The sequence below is a fragment of the Lethenteron reissneri genome, chromosome 50 (assembly GCF_015708825.2).
Source record: "Lethenteron reissneri isolate LAM-NWPU_2019-01 chromosome 50, ASM1570882v1, whole genome shotgun sequence".
NCBI lineage: Eukaryota > Metazoa > Chordata > Hyperoartia > Petromyzontiformes > Petromyzontidae > Lethenteron > Lethenteron reissneri.
Window position 1 is genome coordinate 4453975 of NC_083828.1, and position 18373 is coordinate 4472347.

Below are 18373 nucleotides of genomic sequence, written 5' to 3' on the forward strand. Positions count from 1 at the left end.
GAAATAGGGATACGTTATGGAGCAGCGTTCTTCACTAATTTTCACAGAGGGAGGAGGGCACTTTGGCCGATAAGACATCGTCAGTGTGAGAGCCGCTACATTTGAAGCCATTGAGTTTGACACAGAGGTCGCAAACGGGTGTTGATTCCTTACCCGTACCCGTACCCGGCCGCACCAGGGTCGCAATCGGGTACCCTATACCTGTACCCTACCCGATACCCGGCTACCCGTACCCGGCCGGGTATCGGGTAGGGTACGGGTACCCGATTGCTGATCTCTGGGATGAAGCCTATGTTGCAGGCGCGGGTGGGTTGATTCTAGGAACTTGAATTGTGAGAAGAGACAAGACGTTGGGAAATGAGTGACAAACGGTGACTCACCAGTGACTCACGGCCTACCCGTACCCGTACCCGGCCGCACCAGGGTCGCAAACGGGTACCCGTAAGCTGGGTACGGGTAGCCGGGTATCGGGTAGGGTACGGGTATCGGGTACCCGATTGCGACCTCTGGTTAGACAGCATGATGGGGGTGTGCTCACACGTTGTGTATTGTCGGGGGCCGCACTAAAGGCCACCAGTGGCAGCTAGTGGCCCGCGGGCCTTGCAATGAAGAACACTTGTCGAGAAAACATTTTGTTTAAAAGCCTCCACATAGCTCCAAGCAATATCAATGCACGTGTTACATTTATTCCCAGGAAATCGGGCCGCAGCGATCACATCGTTCAATCAGCTGTTGAGAAGAACGTAAGAGGGATATGAAAAAAATCTGTCTTACAAATGTTACGTCGAGCGATATCCGCCGATTGAAAACCGTATTCGTTATCTACTTTGGAATGGTGATGATTAAATGTAAGTTTACGAATTCACCGTACGATGCTCTTTCTCGCCTCTATAATAATTATAATTCTGATCCACCTTCAATAATTCCACTTCATAATAGGGTCGTTAAACAATTATCATATAGCGCGTGATGCCCAAGTGCCCAGGGAGTCCTTGAATGACACGCGTTTATGCTCGCTGGACACGGCCTTTATTAGACGGTGGGAAATAATTACAATGTCGAGTGTGAGGATTAGAGCAATACAAAGGTTGTATCCTAAAATATAATAAAATACGGTTTGGAATAAAGGATGGTGGAGAGGCGTACGTCTTCCCGATGATGAAATATCTAGGAAAATGAATGAGGATGCATAGGATGATCATGACGAGGTGGTGATAGCCATTCGTCAGATAATATTTACGAATGAATAGTTTAATGTTGATGGGTACAAATGCATAGGCCGATAGAGCGGTGCTTGGTTGAACCATGTCTAAACTAAAACATATTTTACCAGGTAATGCCAATTGAGCTATATTCCTCTTTTTCAGAAGCGACCTGGCCACAAATGATAGCTTTCACGAAGTGGCTAATCACGTGCAAATGTATAGCAGGCAAATACTCTAAGCGCACGTTTCCCTAAATGTGGAGGGAAAAACCAGGGGAAAATCCACGCGACCACGGGGAGGGAGACACGCAAACTCCATATATACAGCAGGCATCAGGTTGTTTTCGGTAAAGTCACGTAGGTAAAACATTTTAATAAAAAATAATAAAAGTAATAATTGAAATAAAATAATAAATCTATTTTTGCTTTCATTAATTTAAATTTTATTTCTTTACCTACGTGACTTTACCGAAAAAACCGAAGAGTTTGAATCCTTGCAGTCACGAAAGCTTCAAATCTAGAACCCACGACGTCCTGTATACCAGGCGAGGGAGTGAACACCTCGCCACCGTGTAGCAAATATATGGCCTCAACCCCAAGGCCCAAGTACAAAAGACCATAATGTTACATGTATATCTAAGAATGTTATATGTATTTTCTTTTCTTAACTTCAAAAGGTCAAGGTGCAGCCCAGAATTGTGCTTGTTCGTGGCTTATGTGGAAATTTATAGCGGCTGCCAAATACGCGAAACGCGTGATGTGGATTCTGAATGTGGAGGGGGAAACCCAAGGACCCAGAGAAAAATCCGTCGGGAGAGAGAGAGAGAGACACACACACACACAAACTTTAAATATACAGCAGGCGTTAGGGTCGAGATTGAACCCATACCAGGAGAGGTGAACGCATGCTGATTCTAAATGTGGAGGGAAAAACCGGAGAGACCCGTACATCGCGCGACAACATCACATCCTCATTCCCCACCTCCTCGTACTCCGCGCCTTCCGATGCTCCCCCCAACCAACCCAACTCCCAGCCCCGTTCTCATCACCCAGGTTAGTCACCATCAAATTGTCCCTGCTGCATCGTCTTCCTCACCCTGTTCATCAGGAGCCCTCTCCGTTATGCGTTCTTCGTTGATTCCATCATCTACGAGTCGTTTCAACGTCGTCGTCGTCATCACCACCTTCTGCCACATTGGCAGTCGGACCGTAGCCACCTTTCCTTGCCCCTCCATACCCCGCTATCCTCTTTAAGTACTCAAAGATGGGATCGATGGCAGTACAAGGAGCCCTTTCGTGAAACGGTGTTCCTGTGGTAATTGGAAGAAATGTTGAGTTGGAAGTTAGGATCAAGTGCAGTGGCATTTTGGTTGAGTGGTTCATGATGGCCACATCAGAGTCGTCTATGAGCTGGCTCTGATGAGATACTTGGTGTCAAAACCTGGGCCTGGGTCTCTCTCTCAAAGGGTTAAAAAAATTAACCCGTAAAAACAAAGTTTTTCACTATAAATCCTTTATATGCGTGGCGGCTAGAGTCCTCTCGTCCTCTGGCTTGAGATGGCTGCCACCTATGGGTCAGATGAATGGCTGCCACCATTAAGCAATTGGTAATTAAATATAATTTATTTTCCCCTAAAAAGTGTACAATTTTGGAAAAACCTTTTCACGAAAATACATTGTCACGCACAACGAGACTGTGTGCAAAATGTCAGCTCGATTGGATCACGGGAAGTGGGTTAAAAAACGACCGAAAGATTTTCACGGTCGTAAGCAAGCAAGCAAGTGAACTTAATATAAAGGATTTAAAAAAGGTTTTTGCCGGGCGTTGGCAGAATCGGTCATTGGCATGGACTGACCAGTGGTAGAGAGCAGCGATGGCATCGCAGCCAAAGGAGGGAACATGCCAGAGAGGATGTCGGCCGATGAAAGTAGCTCGTGTGGCGCTGCAAGATTTATTGTTGTGTGACAGAACCATGGGAGAGATGCTAACAGCGTAGAGAAGCCATCATCCAGCAGTGGCTGGATCATGGTGATGGGTGATAATCACTTCGGATCTGAGCTGTCAGCTGAAGTGTTTTAGGCATGGCCATTATTAAACCACTGAGAAACTCGTCAATGTTCTGATTCTACAAGTAGATATGTGTGTGTTCATTACTCACCGGCAGAGCGTAGGGAACTGTCGTCTCCAGGAATTCTGGCGTCCAGTTCCTTTGAACTTCTAACCCAGTGAACACTAAACTGTTGAAATATAAATCGTACGTTAATCCGTGTAAGGACAAAGATCCCCCGTATAGCCTTAACAGACTGTTGGGGCAAGTGCTGTTAGCGAGCACCTATGAAGTCCGGCACAGCACACGAGGGGGTGGGTGGCCAGCACCACGCCCGACCGCCTTTGTCTCCCCAGTGGCGATGTTTACACATCACACCAGGTACTCGTTTGAGCCGCCTCTATCACCCTTGTGGCGATGTTTACACACGGCATCAGGTGCTCAGTTGAGGCTGAGTCAACCTTGGGGAGGCCCAGCACCAGTTCAGGCCACGAGCGAGAATCGAACTCGGGCTGCCGGACACGCGGCGCTGCGCGCTCACCACTCCCCCACCGCTCCCCCATGCAGGTCCACGTATACACACACACAATTCCCACATAAAAACGCAGCAAACACTCGTTAATTGTACACAGGGCTGGCAGTGGAATGTTTCTTAGGCGGTTAAGAGTGCTGTTCTCACCGTTTTGAACCAGCGCACGACATTTTGATTGCTCAGATGCAACCTATGGACGGAGTCTGCAAAGGCCACAGCTGACAACTTTTCCAGAACATCTGGGCGAGTGTTGACCTGTTGCCCACACACACACATAACACACGTGTTATCACACACACACACAACACACGTGTTATCACACACACGTACATGTACAACCCTTCTGTCAATCCACCACTGCATAAGGGCCTCCTCATCTCGTGCGGGTCGTTGGCGTTGTTTGACCATACTTCACCAGGCTGGTCAGTGCGGGTTGTGAATATGCAAAGCACAGAAGGTGGATGCATAGAAGTACGGTACAACATATGTATATTGCTGCGCTGCCGACTGCTGACCGCCACGTTACCCCGCAGCCGCCTATGACACCTGTTATGCACCGTGGTCACCCATCCAATGGCAATCCAGGCTGAAGCCTGCTTAGCTTGCTGAATCCGATGAGCCGTGAAGCTCTTTTTCAGCGAGTTACATCATCAAACGAGAGAGAAGGCGAAAAGGCAAGCAAGTCGCTGTGACTGCAGCAGAAGGATTCTCCCACGACTCCGGCTGTCCGCCTGATGATGCTGGTTGTAATTACTGGTGAAACATTACGGCACTCGAATCGTCAATGTTGCAGTGGGTTTTACTCTCCAACACACAACCGGTGCGCTGAGCTAGTAACGAATTGACATCTTTTGTTTACGTGGCAAACCTCACCAATTGGCTGTGTCGGGTGATGGCGGGTTTAACGACACATTTATATTCTAGTCTTGGTTCTTTCGGTAAAGTCACGTAGAAGGGAAAAAAGAAAATAATAAAAATATAAAACAATGAAATTCTCACGACGTTTCGACTGCAACACAAGCAATCATCATCAGGTGTGAAATCCACAGCAAGAAAATTTGAAAAAAGTGGCGTTTTTTTTCTTAACGTCAGCACCACGGACAGCGATCTAAACCAAACAAACTTATATTATAGAAGTCGCTATGAATCAATAAAGATATCAAGTATCGAAGTACAAAGTGCATACAACATTCCTGCCGATTTTTTCAACACCAAATGCAAGCTCGGGAGAGGCAGCAAAACAAGCCGGTGGCTAAGCTGTGAGGGCAAACGTTTGCATATTCTTGCTGTGGGCTTGTTTCTTCCACGTGTTAGACATTGTACCACTACCAACGATACTCACCTGACGGAGCAAAAGCGTTAACAAGAAACCAGGAGCTTTTGTAAAAGTTGATCAAGCGTCTGAACGCGAGCGAAAGACGGGAGCATCGAATTCACCTCACCAGGTTCACAACGGCCGCGCCTCCGTAGCTAAAAGCCACCACGAAGATTTTGCTTGCTACGGACTTTGTCACGAAGTGCTCCCACACGTACTCCAGATGCTCCTCCGGGGTTTCGTTGCCCTGCCAGGGGAGACTTCGGGATCATAACGCGTCTCCGGAAAAACCCTCAATTGCCACTTAATTTCTGCGCCGGGTTTGTGCAACTTTGACATCAATGTCAAAAGCGTCTCGCTGCTCAGTAAAACAAAAAAACGATTAATTTCGATTTAAAGCTTTCGTGACTGCAGGGATTCATCTTCTTGGTTCTTTCGGTAAAGTCACGTAGAATGGAAATAATAAAACAATAAAAATAAAACATAATAAAATAATTCTCACGACGTTTCGGCCACAACGCAAGCAGCCGTCCTCGGGTGGAGAACAGGTCTGTCTATTTCAGACTCTGTCTTCTCGACAGACCTGTTCTCCACCTGAGGACGGCTGCTTGCGTTGTGGCCGAAACGTCGTGAGAATTATTTTATAATGTTTTGTTTTTATTATTTTATTATTTCCATTCTACGTGACTTTACCGAAAGAACCAAGAAGAAAAAAAACGATGATTGAAATTATTCTTTGGAGATAATGATGATTATTACACGCGAATAATGATGTCGCTGATAACGATTATGATGAAGGAAATAATTTAGTCAATCTGACAAAGATGATTATGACAATGACGACTGAGATGACAATGCTGCTGCTACTGATGAAGATAACAATCATGCTGATGATGCAATGACTTTGTGATCCGAACCGGTGCATTGCTCATTGACTCCCACCTTGACGGAGCAATATTTCCTATTCCACCATGACCATCCGCTCCCCGAAGCGCTGGCGTCCGTGGATTTGGACTGCGGACGCTGACATCGTGGACAACGCAACGACAGAATCAGCACCGGGATCAGGGAGATTCATCATCAGCATCGTCGTCATCGTCACGATCCATGGGCAGGTAGTCCGCAGGTCTCCGCTGCACATTTCGTCATTGTGTTTCCACTTTCCTCTTTCTTGTGCCAACGTGCTCAAGTGGTGGACACGCTTAATAATAGGGGGGTTTTCCCCCTTTTTTCTGGAAACAAAACTGAAACCTTTTTACGAGGATTCATGTCTGCATTAACCACAATACTTGCGGTCAAAATGCAAACAAAAAAACCACACTCTGATAATATATGCATTGTCCTTGAAACTCATTGGTCCACACCAGAGACGGCTTTCTTTTGAGCCTCGACTCAATTGGTGCTCGACCAGAGGACGCCAAAAGTCGTGCAGCTCAAAGACAATGCACTATCAAAGTAATGAGGGCTCGGGGTAAGCATCTACATCATTAGACCTCCTTTTCCAGTACCAGAATATAATACAGGTAGTCCCCGACTTACGATGGAGATGCGTTACGACGACCCCATCGTAAGTCGAAAATATCGTAAGTCGAAGATGGCCTAGCCTACCCAGGAGTCTTAAAGAATGGTGATAATTTAGCAAAACAGAGCAATTTACAGTACCGTACTGTATAAACTATGTGTACAGTACATCCCGGCAGCGTCCCAACGTACAGTATCGTACCTCGTACGTTGCTGCGTTTGCCTGCCGCGCGAAACGTAAAATATTTACAATTTTGTCATATCGCTATCGCCATCGTAAGATCGAAATATCGTAAGTCGGACCATCGTAAGTCGGGGACTACCTGTAATAGGGTTTTCCCCCTTTTTTCTGGCAACAAAACACACATCTTTCTGGCGCCAATCTCTCGCGTCGTCATCAAGCCATTCTCTGTTAGGCCTTCCTCTCTTTAGTCCCGAACAACAACACTTTTAATTTCCCTGTTGCTCATAAATGTTGTGGTTTCACGCTTGAACACACCGGTGGGCTAAAGCAGTGAACTATTTGTCTTTTGTCAACGTGACACTTTTTTACTGATTGGCCGTGTCGGGTGGTGGAGGGTTACGACACATTTATAAATAACGCGATCTAAACCCAAAAACGTTGATTATGAATAATATTGGTCGTGAAAGCCTACGTGTTCCCTGTTGCTGTCCACCCGACGTATGTGTCCAAGTAGTGCAAGGTGCCTTCTCATCACTGCCAGGGAGATTGCGTAACATCAACTCCGTCTCTCAGTTACGATTCGAGAGGCAAAGGTCCAGAGGTCATTGCGGGTGACACCACAGCTCGCCATCGCTTCCTTTCCTCCTGCCCGATCCCTCTACTGGTGGACAGCTGACACCCGACTTCCAGCGGCTGGTGATGTGGTGGTGGTGGTGTGGTGGTGGTAGTAATGTTTGTGGTGGTGGTGGTGGTGGTGAAAAGTGGTTGTAGGAGTTAAAGACAAAGATCCTCCGTATAGCTGTGTCTTTGGAAGTTACAGGCAGACCTCGTTTAGCGCTCAAAATGCGTTCCTGGTGAAGTGAGCGCTAATCGAATCAGCACTAAAAGGGGTCACTATACCATTGTATATGTGGGGATGCGTTCCTGACAGCGTGATTTCCTTCGTACGAGCAATAAATGAGGGCTTCAGTGGGTTATCGGTAATAGCGCTAATAATAATACAGTTGGTAAACATATATTTCGTAAGTATCAATAATTATTTATTAAAACTACACCAGAAAGTATTATGTACTTTAATTGCAAGTGCATTCTACTGCTGCGCTGCCAGACAGATAACATCTCCAGGACCTCATCCGCGATCTTAGTGATGCTCTCGGTCTACATTTCTGTGGTGACGTGTCTTGAAGTTGGCACCAACTTGGCCTGGCGACTTATCGCCTGGCTAAACGAATCGATTTTATTTATATATTTTAAAAAATGTAATCGTGAATACAAAGCGCGATTACACTGGTCAACACACTTTTTCTGGCATAAGGTATTCCAACGGTTTTAAGATAATTTTGGGATGTTGATTCCAAAGCATCAGTTTCTGTCTATCACATCAGGTTTTTGAGATATCAAATATTGCATTTTCAATAAAAACTGCAGAAGAAAAATATTAAATTAATGTGGATATCTACATAAAATGATATTATAAACACACTATCCTAAAAATACAGCACCATATTTTAACACTAAAGCAGTCACTGACTCGCAACAACTTGCAATCATAAGTGACAGAGTTAATTTCGGGTAAAATCAATGAAAATGGGGTATGCCGATAGCATAAAAATGAGATGTGATAGAGCAAATCTGAGATCAGATTTGGAATCAGCACTCTGAAATTAGTCTAAAACAGCTGCAAAAGTCCAGGCCAGAAAAAAACATGTTTTTTTTGTTGACCAGTGTGATCGAATCGTTTGATTGGCTCAGAGCTGTGCGTCGCTCCCGCTGGCTGAGCGAACGATGGTGGCGGGGTCACGTGACCTCGGCCACAGCTGCTGCGCTTTCTAACTCGTGAGCGCAAAGCGAGGTCTGCCTGCGTAGTGCTATGGCAGCGGTAGTTGTGAATTGTGGTAGTGGTGGTGTTTGTCTCGACTCAGCCTCAAATGAGTACCTGGTGCGGTGCGTAAAATATCCTATGCCGTGCCGGCCTTCAGAGGTGCCCGCTAACAGCACTTGCCCCACCAGACTGTTCAGGCTATACGGGGGATCTTTGTTGTTTGTCTTGGACGTGGTAGTTGTATTAGTGGTTGTGGTGATGGTCGGAGTCAAGTTAGATGTACGTTGAACTTCTTTCGCGCCGTACATTTGCCAACTGTGCTCATCGGTGACGCGGTCGGGGTGTATGAGGTGACATTAATAGCGGCGGTGGTGGTAATTATGGTGAATTGTAGTGGCTGTAAAGTACAAAAGTAATGATAATGAAGTCAAACTCAGTGTCGTCTCTCTGCCATAGCGAGCGGCAGCGGCGTGCGGGTGAGACTCCGTGAGGGTTCCAGCTTCGCGAGCATCGCCCGTTGGCTCCAGGTCACACAGCCCACACCTTCTTGGCGTCCTCCATGCTCTTTCTCTGCCGCTTCAGTCTCTTTTCGTCAATGCGGTTGTCGTTGGGGTTCAGAACCACGACACCGTACCCTTCCTGCGGAGAGGAGAGTCAAGTCGTCGCACTATGTTATGGACCATCTTGACATCCTCCGCCTTCGCGATTGAATTCCTCCAACATACCCTGGGACATACTCTTTGGTTCTTTCGGTAAAGTCACGTAGAAAGAAAATATATTAAATAATAGAATACTTTACTCCTTTGACTGACAGTCGCTCTCTCGTTTTGACCACAAATGCACTCAAAGGCCTACATGCGTCTGAGAGCCGGACCTTAAAACAGTAACTAAGAAAAGAGGCTTCTGGCTGATGAAGATGCTAGGAATTTCGTCGCAGCAACTTGCAAGTTCCGAATAGAATGTGGCAGGAAGGTGTAGTAGATACAGTCAGGAAGAGGAGGTTGTGAAGGGTGGGACGGTGCTTGGGGGGTTGAGGAGGGCAGGTCACCGAGACAGGAATTGGAGTTCTAGCAGCCGTTTCAGCCTCACCACCTCTACATAACAAAAGGCTCAGTCCCATTTCACCTTTACATCAGCGTCACCTTAACAACTCGTTTCAACCAGTCTACACAACAAAGGCTCATTCCTAACAGCGTGCTTCAGCCGCACCGAACCTCACAATAATAATATCCTGCCTTGGCTCCTCCCACCCTCAACCAGTATATATACAAGGACTGTTTTCTTGGAATTTCTCTAACTTGATACAGCTATCGTGCTGTGACGGTTCCACCTGAAGACGGAGGCTTGTGTTGCCTCCGAAACGTCGTGATTTTTATTTTATTTTTATTTTACTTTTATTAATTTTAATTTTTTACCTACGTGACTTTACCGAAAAAACCTAAGATTATGAGGGATTTAAGTGGCACCCCCTGCGGATGGTGACCCAACAATTATCCGGTAACCATAATCGCGGCTTAAGAGCCGTGAGGTCCCAGCTCCAGTTACCTCCATGGCTCGCTTGATGTAGGGGATCTGAGTGCCGGAGTCGAGGCAGTCGTTGATGATGAGTCTCCGAGCCCACTGGCCGGCCCGCACCACTCCGCTTCCGTGAACGAGCAGCAGCAGCTTCTCCTGCTGCAGCGCCCCGGGGCTCATGAAGATGAAGCTGAAGGGTTCATTCCTTTTGATGGCTTCGACCTGCAAACCCCGAGCACCCGCCGGAGAAATGTCCGTCTATTGTTTGTATACGACAATAGCAACTAGCCTGTCTCTCTACTTGTTCAGAGACCCCCCCCCCCATCAGAGACCGGCCTGTTGGGCTATTTTCCAGGACTGGTCGAACGACTCGACAGCAATTTAACAATGAATCAGAACCAAGAATATGTATACTGGTAGGAACCTCCTGGTTACACCAGCCCACAGGGAATTATTGCGTCCGTCGTGCAGGGAGGGGCTGGGTTGGGAGGGGAGGGTGGGGCTGGGTGGGGAGAGGAGGGTGGGGAGGGGCTGGGTGGCGAGGGTGGGGCTGGCTAGGTGGGGCTGGGTGGGGAGGGGCTGGTCACCCCGTGGTGCCCTTATAAAACTCAACGTTTAACCTACTCACGCCGGCTTGTGCCCGCCCTCACAGTCGGGCATATTTGCAGAATACACCACGCCGCCGTTGACCCTGGCCATTGACCGAGCAACCCAACGTTCCTACCAGCTCCCTCCGCAGGAATGAGTTTTATACTGGAGGATTCCGATAAGCTATGAAGGTCTTTTTCACGGATGTCCAATGAAGCAGAAGATACAGTGGTACATTACGCATCAATGTAGAGGATACATAAACTGTGTATGTTTTACACTCACAGGAACGTAATGCTTTTCCAGTCCACATTTCTTCACCAGAAGTTCGTACACGTACTCGGTTATGACCTAGAAATTGACAGAAGACAACATCACAAGATTGTTGGCATTTCCCGCTGGCCATCTCTCGTGTCAATCTGTGAGGAAAGCTCCCCTCGCCCCTCCACTCCTTCCCATCCCTCTGATAATTACATCATTCCATTGCCACCGTTTTGTAAGTTATGTTAAACTTCAACTTTCTATTTTACCAGGTAAGGCCCACTGAGCTATGTAGCTCTTTTTCAGAACAAACTTGGCCACAAATGATAGCTCAACGAAGTGGCTCATCACGTGGAAATATATATCAGCCAAATACTCTAAACACGTGTTTCTAAATGTGGAGGGAAAACCCGTAGGATACGGAGAAAAATCCACGCGACCACGGGGAGAACACACACAAACCCCAAATATACAGACACCAGAGTTGGAATGGAACCCACGACCTCCTGCATACCAGGCGAGGTAGTTAACATCTCGCTTTTACTGAAGGCGTGCTATAAATATAAATTAGACTTCGTGGCAGTCTAGTTGGGCTGGCATCACTAACCTGACTCTAGATCGCGGGTGACAAAAATCCATAAATGAAAACCAGGATCTCGGCGGTGCTGGGTCATTTATTTGTTTTTTGTAAAATCGGTGAAAATTCCATCCCCCAGCAGTGCCTTACCTCTCCCAGTGCCTCGTAACGCCGCTGGTCACGACTTCCACTGCCATAAAAGTTGTACTTAAAGCGTGACCCATCCCGAGTGCTTCTGAGCTGCCCTTCTAGAGACAAAGACAAAGAACACCCGTGGGGCCTCAGCAGACTGTAGGAGCAAGTGCTGTTAGCGAGCACTGATGAAGGCTGGCACGGCACACGAAGGGGTGGGTGGCCAGCACCGCGCCCGGCCGCCTTTGTCTCCATAGTGGAGATGTTTACACACCCGCACCAGGTACTCATTTTAAGCTGAGTCGACCTAGGGGAAACCCAGGACCTGATCAGATAATCGTCACTGTTGTTCGTGGCCGAACTCGCAGAGCACTAACCACTGCACTACCCCATGGGACCTCCTTTGCCAGGACCAAAATATGAGAATAGGTTTTCCCCTTTTTTATGGCAACAAAACAGTTGTGTAAAGATGTTAAAACACCAAACTGAAACCTTTTACAAGGAATCATGTCTGCGTTAACCACAATACTTGTGGTCAGAATGCAAAAAAAAAAATACTCTAGTAATATATGCATTGTCTTTGAAGCTGATTGGTCCACACTAGAGACAGCTTTCTTTGGAGCCTAGTCTCAAACGGTGTTAGACCAGAGGACGCCAAAATGCGTACCTGTTTCGCTGTACTACCGTTCATTATTTAAATTGCTGATATAATAAGGGCGGGAGCTGACTTAATTGTTTTCATGGTAGAGTTTTTAAAATAATAAAAAAACAATAAAATATTTTTTTCTTTTATTGTTTCCCTTCTGCGTGACTTTACCGAAAGAACAAAGAATATGAATCCCTGCAGTCACGAAAGCTTTACATCAAAATTTATCAACCATGTTCGGGAATCAAAGTCCGGTGGCTGGGTCCGTAGTGGAGTGTGCTACTGACTACGCCACCATTCCCCTAATAGCAAACGCGTTTCGTGTCTTCTACGTAAGATGCGTAACACACGTAATGAACGTAACGCAGTTATATTACTTGTGTTGAACTCGTATCCAAATTCCGCTGTCGTCCGATAATTCGCGAACTCATCCTCCGTCGAGTCTGGAGAGCGGGAGTCATCACAACACACAGAAACAACAACAGTTTTAAAGGGGGGAATATTTAAAAAAAGACTCTACCGTGAAGGCTGAACATTCACGGCCAATACGTACTGTGCGAAAGAAACTCAACATAAGTAGAAAAACAAACACGAGCTAAACAAGTCACGTGCAAGTTCTCTAAACGAAGCAAAGTATTGTTGGAGGGGGAACAACTTGAAAACATTGTGAATCAATCGACACTGCGCACCTACATTTCGATTTAAGACGCTGTCTCCCCGACAGGCCTGGTCTTCACCTGAGGACGGCTGCTTGCGTTGTGGCCGAAACGTGGTGAGAATTATTTTATTCTATGGGAACCTCATTTGCCAGTAAAAATATGATAATTGGTTTTTTACCCTTCTATCTGGCAACAAAACTGACACCTTTTTACAAGGAGTCAGGTTTGTATAGACCGCAATACCTGCAGTCATAATACAAACAAAAGACATAACTCTGATAATGTGCACTGTCCTTGAAGTTGATTGGTCCACACCCGAGACAGCTTTCCTTAAGGACCAATCAACTTCAAGGACAGTGCACATTATCAGAGTTATGTTCTTTTGTTTGTATTATGACTGCAGGTATTGCGGTCTATACAAACCTGACTCCTTGTAAAAAGGTGTCAGTTTTGTTGCCAGATAGAAGGGTAAAAAACCAATTATCAATTATTTTATTATGTTTTATTTTTATTATTTTATTATTTCCCTTCTACGTGACTTTACCGAAAGAACCAAGAAGACTGCGCACCTACTGAAGGTGGATCTCGATCAAGAAGTTTCTTGCTCGTGTCCATACAATCAACAACACGTCAGTAATATCTTCTTGGTTCTTTGGGTAGTCACGTAAAAGGGAAGTAATAAAATAATAAAAATAAAACATAATAAAATAAAATAATTCTCACGACATTTCGGCTGCTTGCGTTGTAGCCGAAACGTCGTGAGAATTATTTTATTTTATTATGTTTTATTTTTTTTATTTTATTACTTCCCTTCTACGTGACTTTACCGAAAGAACCAAGAAGATGGATCCCTGCAGTCACGAAAGCTTTAAATCGAAACGTCAGTAATACTTTGTGCGGGGAAAAAAAAACACTGCTTGTTCTACGGACTGGCCCTCGCCATGGGAATGTGGAATAGCCCTCCACTTTCTGCAGCCTGCCAGTGAGGCTGAACTCCTGCGAGCAAGGAGGCTCATTGGCACGATGGGTCCGTTGCCCAGGAAAGTCTCACCGAGGTGCAAGAAAAAAGTTTTGCAGGAGGGTCACGTGACATTGAGATGGTTGCAATTGTCCGCGTTGCAAGGTGCTTGTCGGGTTATGGCAGGAAAGTGGAGCGCGCTGCACAAAGCCGTCAGCTACCTCTAGATTTGAAGCTTTCGTGACTGCAAGGATTCATATTCTTGGGTTTTTTCGGTAAAGTCACCACGTAGGTGTTATGTAGACTAGCCGCCGTAAAATTGTTTTTTAACCCTTCTATCTGGCAACAAAACTGACACCTTGTTTTTACAAGGAGTCATGTTTACATAGACCACAATACCTGCAGTCATAATGCAATGTTTTTGTTTGCATTATGACTGCAGGTATTGTGTTCTATGTAAACATGACTCCTTGTAAAAACAAGGTGTCAGTTTTGTTGCCAGATAGAAGGGTAAAAAACCAATTATCATATTTTTACTGGCAAATGAGGTTCCAATGGTGTAGACTAGCCGTAGTTTCAGCCGCACCAACCTTACCATAATAATAAAAAGGGGGCCTGTCCTGGCTCCTCCCCCCTCAACCAGTATATATAAGGGGTCGGATCTCTTGAAATTTCTCATTTACTTGATACAGCGAGCGTGCTGTGACGGTTCCACCTGAAGACGGAAGCTTGTGTTGCCTTCGAAACGTCGTGATTTTTTATTAAATCCTTTATATTAAGTTCACTTGCTTGCTTGCGCGCTTACGACCGTGCAAATCTTTTGGTCGTTTTTTAACCCACTTCCCGTGATCCAATCGAGCTGACATTTTGCACACAGACTCGTTGTGCGTGACAATTTATTTTCGTGAATTTTTTTACACTTTTTAGGAAAAAATAAATTGTATTTAATTACCAATTGCTTAATGGTGGCAGGCAATCATCTGACCCATAGGTGGCAGCCATTACAAGCCAGAGGACGAGAGGACTCTAGCCGCCACGCATATAAAGGATTTATAGTGAAAAACTTTGTTTTTACGGGTTAATTTTATTTTATTTAACTTTTATTAATTTAAATTTACATGTTTTACCTACGTGACTTTTACCGAAAAAACCCAAGAATACGTCAGCTACCTACTTGGTGTACTGCCACCTAACGGCGCCCACTCCGATCGCACACGGAGGTGAAGTCCCTAACACAAATTACAACGCGGGCGAGCCGGTGGTAAACCCACGTGGCCTGTGACCCCGCGAAGCAGCCGAAATCGCTGACCAACTAAGACTCGGTAAACGAGAGAAACCCGATGTGCTCCGGGTGGCGTGGAGATGTTGGGCAAAATAAACGATGATAGGAAAAAGTTCGTACCAAAAAATTGCCGGAAAATTTTTTTCATTCCAGCCATGAAAGTCCTCTCCTCGTCCCTTCTTCTTCCACTGCGAAAAATAAAAGACAAAATATTCCCCGTGGAGACTTGACGGACCGTTTTGGGACAAGTGCTGTTAGCGAGCACCTATGAAGGCCGGCGCGGCTCAGGAGGGTGGTGGGTGGCCAGCACCACACCCGGCCACCTTTGTCACCCCAGTGGCGATGTTTACGCACGGCATCAGGTGCTCAGTTGAGGCTGAGTCGAGCTAGGGGAGGCCCAGTACCAGTTCAGATAATCATCACTGGTGTTGGCCATGAGCCGGGATTCAAACTCGGGTGTCCGAGTTTGTAGCGCAGTGCGCTGACTGCAACACTACCGCTCCCCGCTGCGAACTAAACACACACCCACAACAAAGGTCAAACTCAATGTTTACACTCAACAATTTACAGTCGTTCCGTGTTTTTTGTACGTCGAAATCCATCGTTACATTTACCCATCAGTCACTGTTCCGTGCGGTATATTTGATACGCTATTCAATAATTCACGTGTTTAGAATTTCAAAACCAAGTGTCAATGAGTCTCCCAGTTCAAACGAGTTGCTGGGCGGTGCCCTTCTTCCTGTGTTGGAGGGCCGCGAGCCAACGATGGAAATTCCACATTCCCCGAACAGGAAACATGACATAACGCGTTGTGCCATGTTCTAGTCCCAATCTACAAATTGCTTGCCCCTATCCACGCTGGCTTATGAAAGCTGGGGAGGGGGGGGGGCATAAGTGCAGTACAACTTTGGATGTTGCTGTGCTGCCCTCTGCCGCTGAACACCACGTGGGCCCTGCCGCTGCCGCCTATGGCACCTGTTATGCACGGGTGTTGTTCTCCCCACCCCAGCAAGCAACTATCCAGGCGCAAAACCCCCTGCTTAGCTTGCGAGATCTGGCGATATCGGGTTGCATTCCTGGTGATTGTTGCCGTACAGGCAAGCCGTGGTACTGGAGGTAAATCAAGAATGAAATGCGTACACATACCTGTCAACCCCTTATCAGTGCCCTACCTCATTACAGACCAATTCAGACCTCATTGGTCACCCCGTGCTCCTTATACATCTCAACGTTCATCCTACGAAGTGCCATCACAAGAGAGAAACACAAACAAAGTAACTAAAATTGTGTTTTGTTTTTGCCTGTATTGAAACGGCATGGACCTTAAAAACAAACTGCCCTGTACAAGAATACAGGGTAAACCGTATGGGTTGACAGGTATTGTAGTGTAGTGTATATCATACATGTCAACCCCTTATCAGTGCCGACCTTATGACAGATCAATTCAGACCTTATTGCTCACCCCGTGCCCCTTATACATCTCAACGTTCATCCTACAAAGTCCCATCACAGGGGAGAAACACAAACGAATAGGAAACAAAAAACTTGCTCAACAAAAAACTGTTTTACGTATTAATTTTAATAATTGCTGCCAATGATGCTACTTACCATGCCACACTGTCTGTGATCTTGCATGCTGATACTGTCCCGCGATTTTTTTTTTTGCCCGTAATGAAACCGTGGACCTGAAAACTCAATTTCCCTGTACAAGAATACGGGGCTAAACCGTTTGGGTCAACACGGCGTGAGCACATTGTAAACAACCCAGCAGTCAGCCTGAACGAACCTGTCGGACAAGTAGCCTACAGTGGAGCACGTCCGATTTTGGAGCGCATATTTTCTCCAAATAGTATATCTGGCGATGCTGCTGTTGCTGCTGCTTCGGCACTAGGTATTTTTTTACCTGACCTCCGGGCGCGGCAAGTTGAATCAATGGGGAGGTAAGCACCACCACCACCACACGCCACCACCCATCACCACCACCCTCCACCACGCGCCACCACCCGCCACCACCACCATCACCCAACACCACCACCACCCTCCGCCACCACCACCACCCGCCACCACCCATCACCACCACCCTCCACCCTCCACCCACCACCACCCATCATCACACGCCACCACCACCACAACAGTCGCGGTGGGGTTAAAGTGTTGTGGGTGTTTCCCACTTCTGACCAAATGCCACCCAGAGCACCGATTAGAGTCGGGTGACACCCGTGCTTTCTCTACCAACAGTTATATTGTGCAGTATACACGACAGCACACGCACACATTATACATGTGCAGCGTAGTGGGACGTCAATCCACTGCTGGATGAGGCAGTTGGCGTTCCCCACGCGGGCATCGCGGGAGTTGTTTTGACCATACTTCACCACCCTGGACACCGCATATGTTAACATACACAAACATCGCGTTACAGACAACTCCCATATAAAGTATTTTGTAAACCGTACCCATACATGTCAGCCTCTTATCAGAACTTACTGGTCACCCCGTGTCCCTTATACATCTCAACGTTCATCCTACAAAGTCCAATCATCACAAGCGAGCAACACAAACAAATAGACAAAAACATGTTTTGTGTGCCCGTATTGAAACGGCTGTACTCCGTATAGACCTTGAAACTCAACTTCCCTGTACAAGAATACGGGGAAAACCGGATAACTTGACAGCTACGCGTACCGTGGGAGCTTTAACTTTTATTTTTCAACAACAACAACAACATCAACAACAAAATAACCCCCCAACACATATTTACCTGTGTAGCGCCAGGTGCGTGTTTCATTAAGAGTCGGTGTAGACTTTGTATCGTTTTCGGAGACAGTTTTATCGAGTGTCGCGTCTCGCGCGAAGCTCTGCACGGGGACTGAGTTTCGTTTCCTGGATCAGAATTAGCTTTGGCGAATGCGTCACAACACAGAAGTAAGAGTTCAACAGAGGTGAGCGTAGAGGCACGACTCCACGTCAAAGCTCTCAGCCTTGTCGCGACCACCACCACCGCCGCCAGCAGCAGCAGCAGCAAGCAGATCGACAGAGCTGAACGTGTGGTGGTTTTATTGTTTTTAGAACACCAACTTGAAGACGGGGTTGAACATTGTTGGGGGTGTGTGGGGGGGGGGGGGTGTT

The 18373-nt window shown here is 46.5% G+C and overlaps 1 protein-coding gene across 2 annotated transcripts; it reads right to left on the bottom strand.

Annotated features, from left to right (window-relative positions):
- Window positions 1-316: 316 nt before the first annotated feature.
- On the bottom strand, window positions 317-18140 carry LOC133355178 (cotranscriptional regulator FAM172A-like). 2 transcript variants are annotated; one of them, XM_061572522.1, is made up of 13 exons: window positions 18006-18123; window positions 16417-16481; window positions 15365-15432; window positions 12723-12788; window positions 11718-11815; window positions 11015-11080; window positions 10172-10363; window positions 9170-9265; window positions 6042-6122; window positions 5227-5346; window positions 3932-4039; window positions 3364-3442; window positions 317-2514 (listed from the first exon to the last, which is right to left on the bottom strand). In XM_061572522.1, the coding sequence occupies exons 2-13, from the start codon at window positions 16419-16421 to the stop codon at window positions 2348-2350; spliced, it is 1146 nt and encodes a 381-aa protein (XP_061428506.1). In that variant the 5' UTR covers window positions 16422-16481; window positions 18006-18123; the 3' UTR covers window positions 317-2347. The 2 variants fall into 2 exon arrangements, with proteins under 2 accessions (XP_061428506.1, XP_061428507.1); XM_061572523.1 differs by lacking the exon at window positions 16417-16481 and having other exon boundaries at window positions 318-2514; window positions 18006-18140.
- Window positions 18141-18373: the final 233 nt, after the last annotated feature.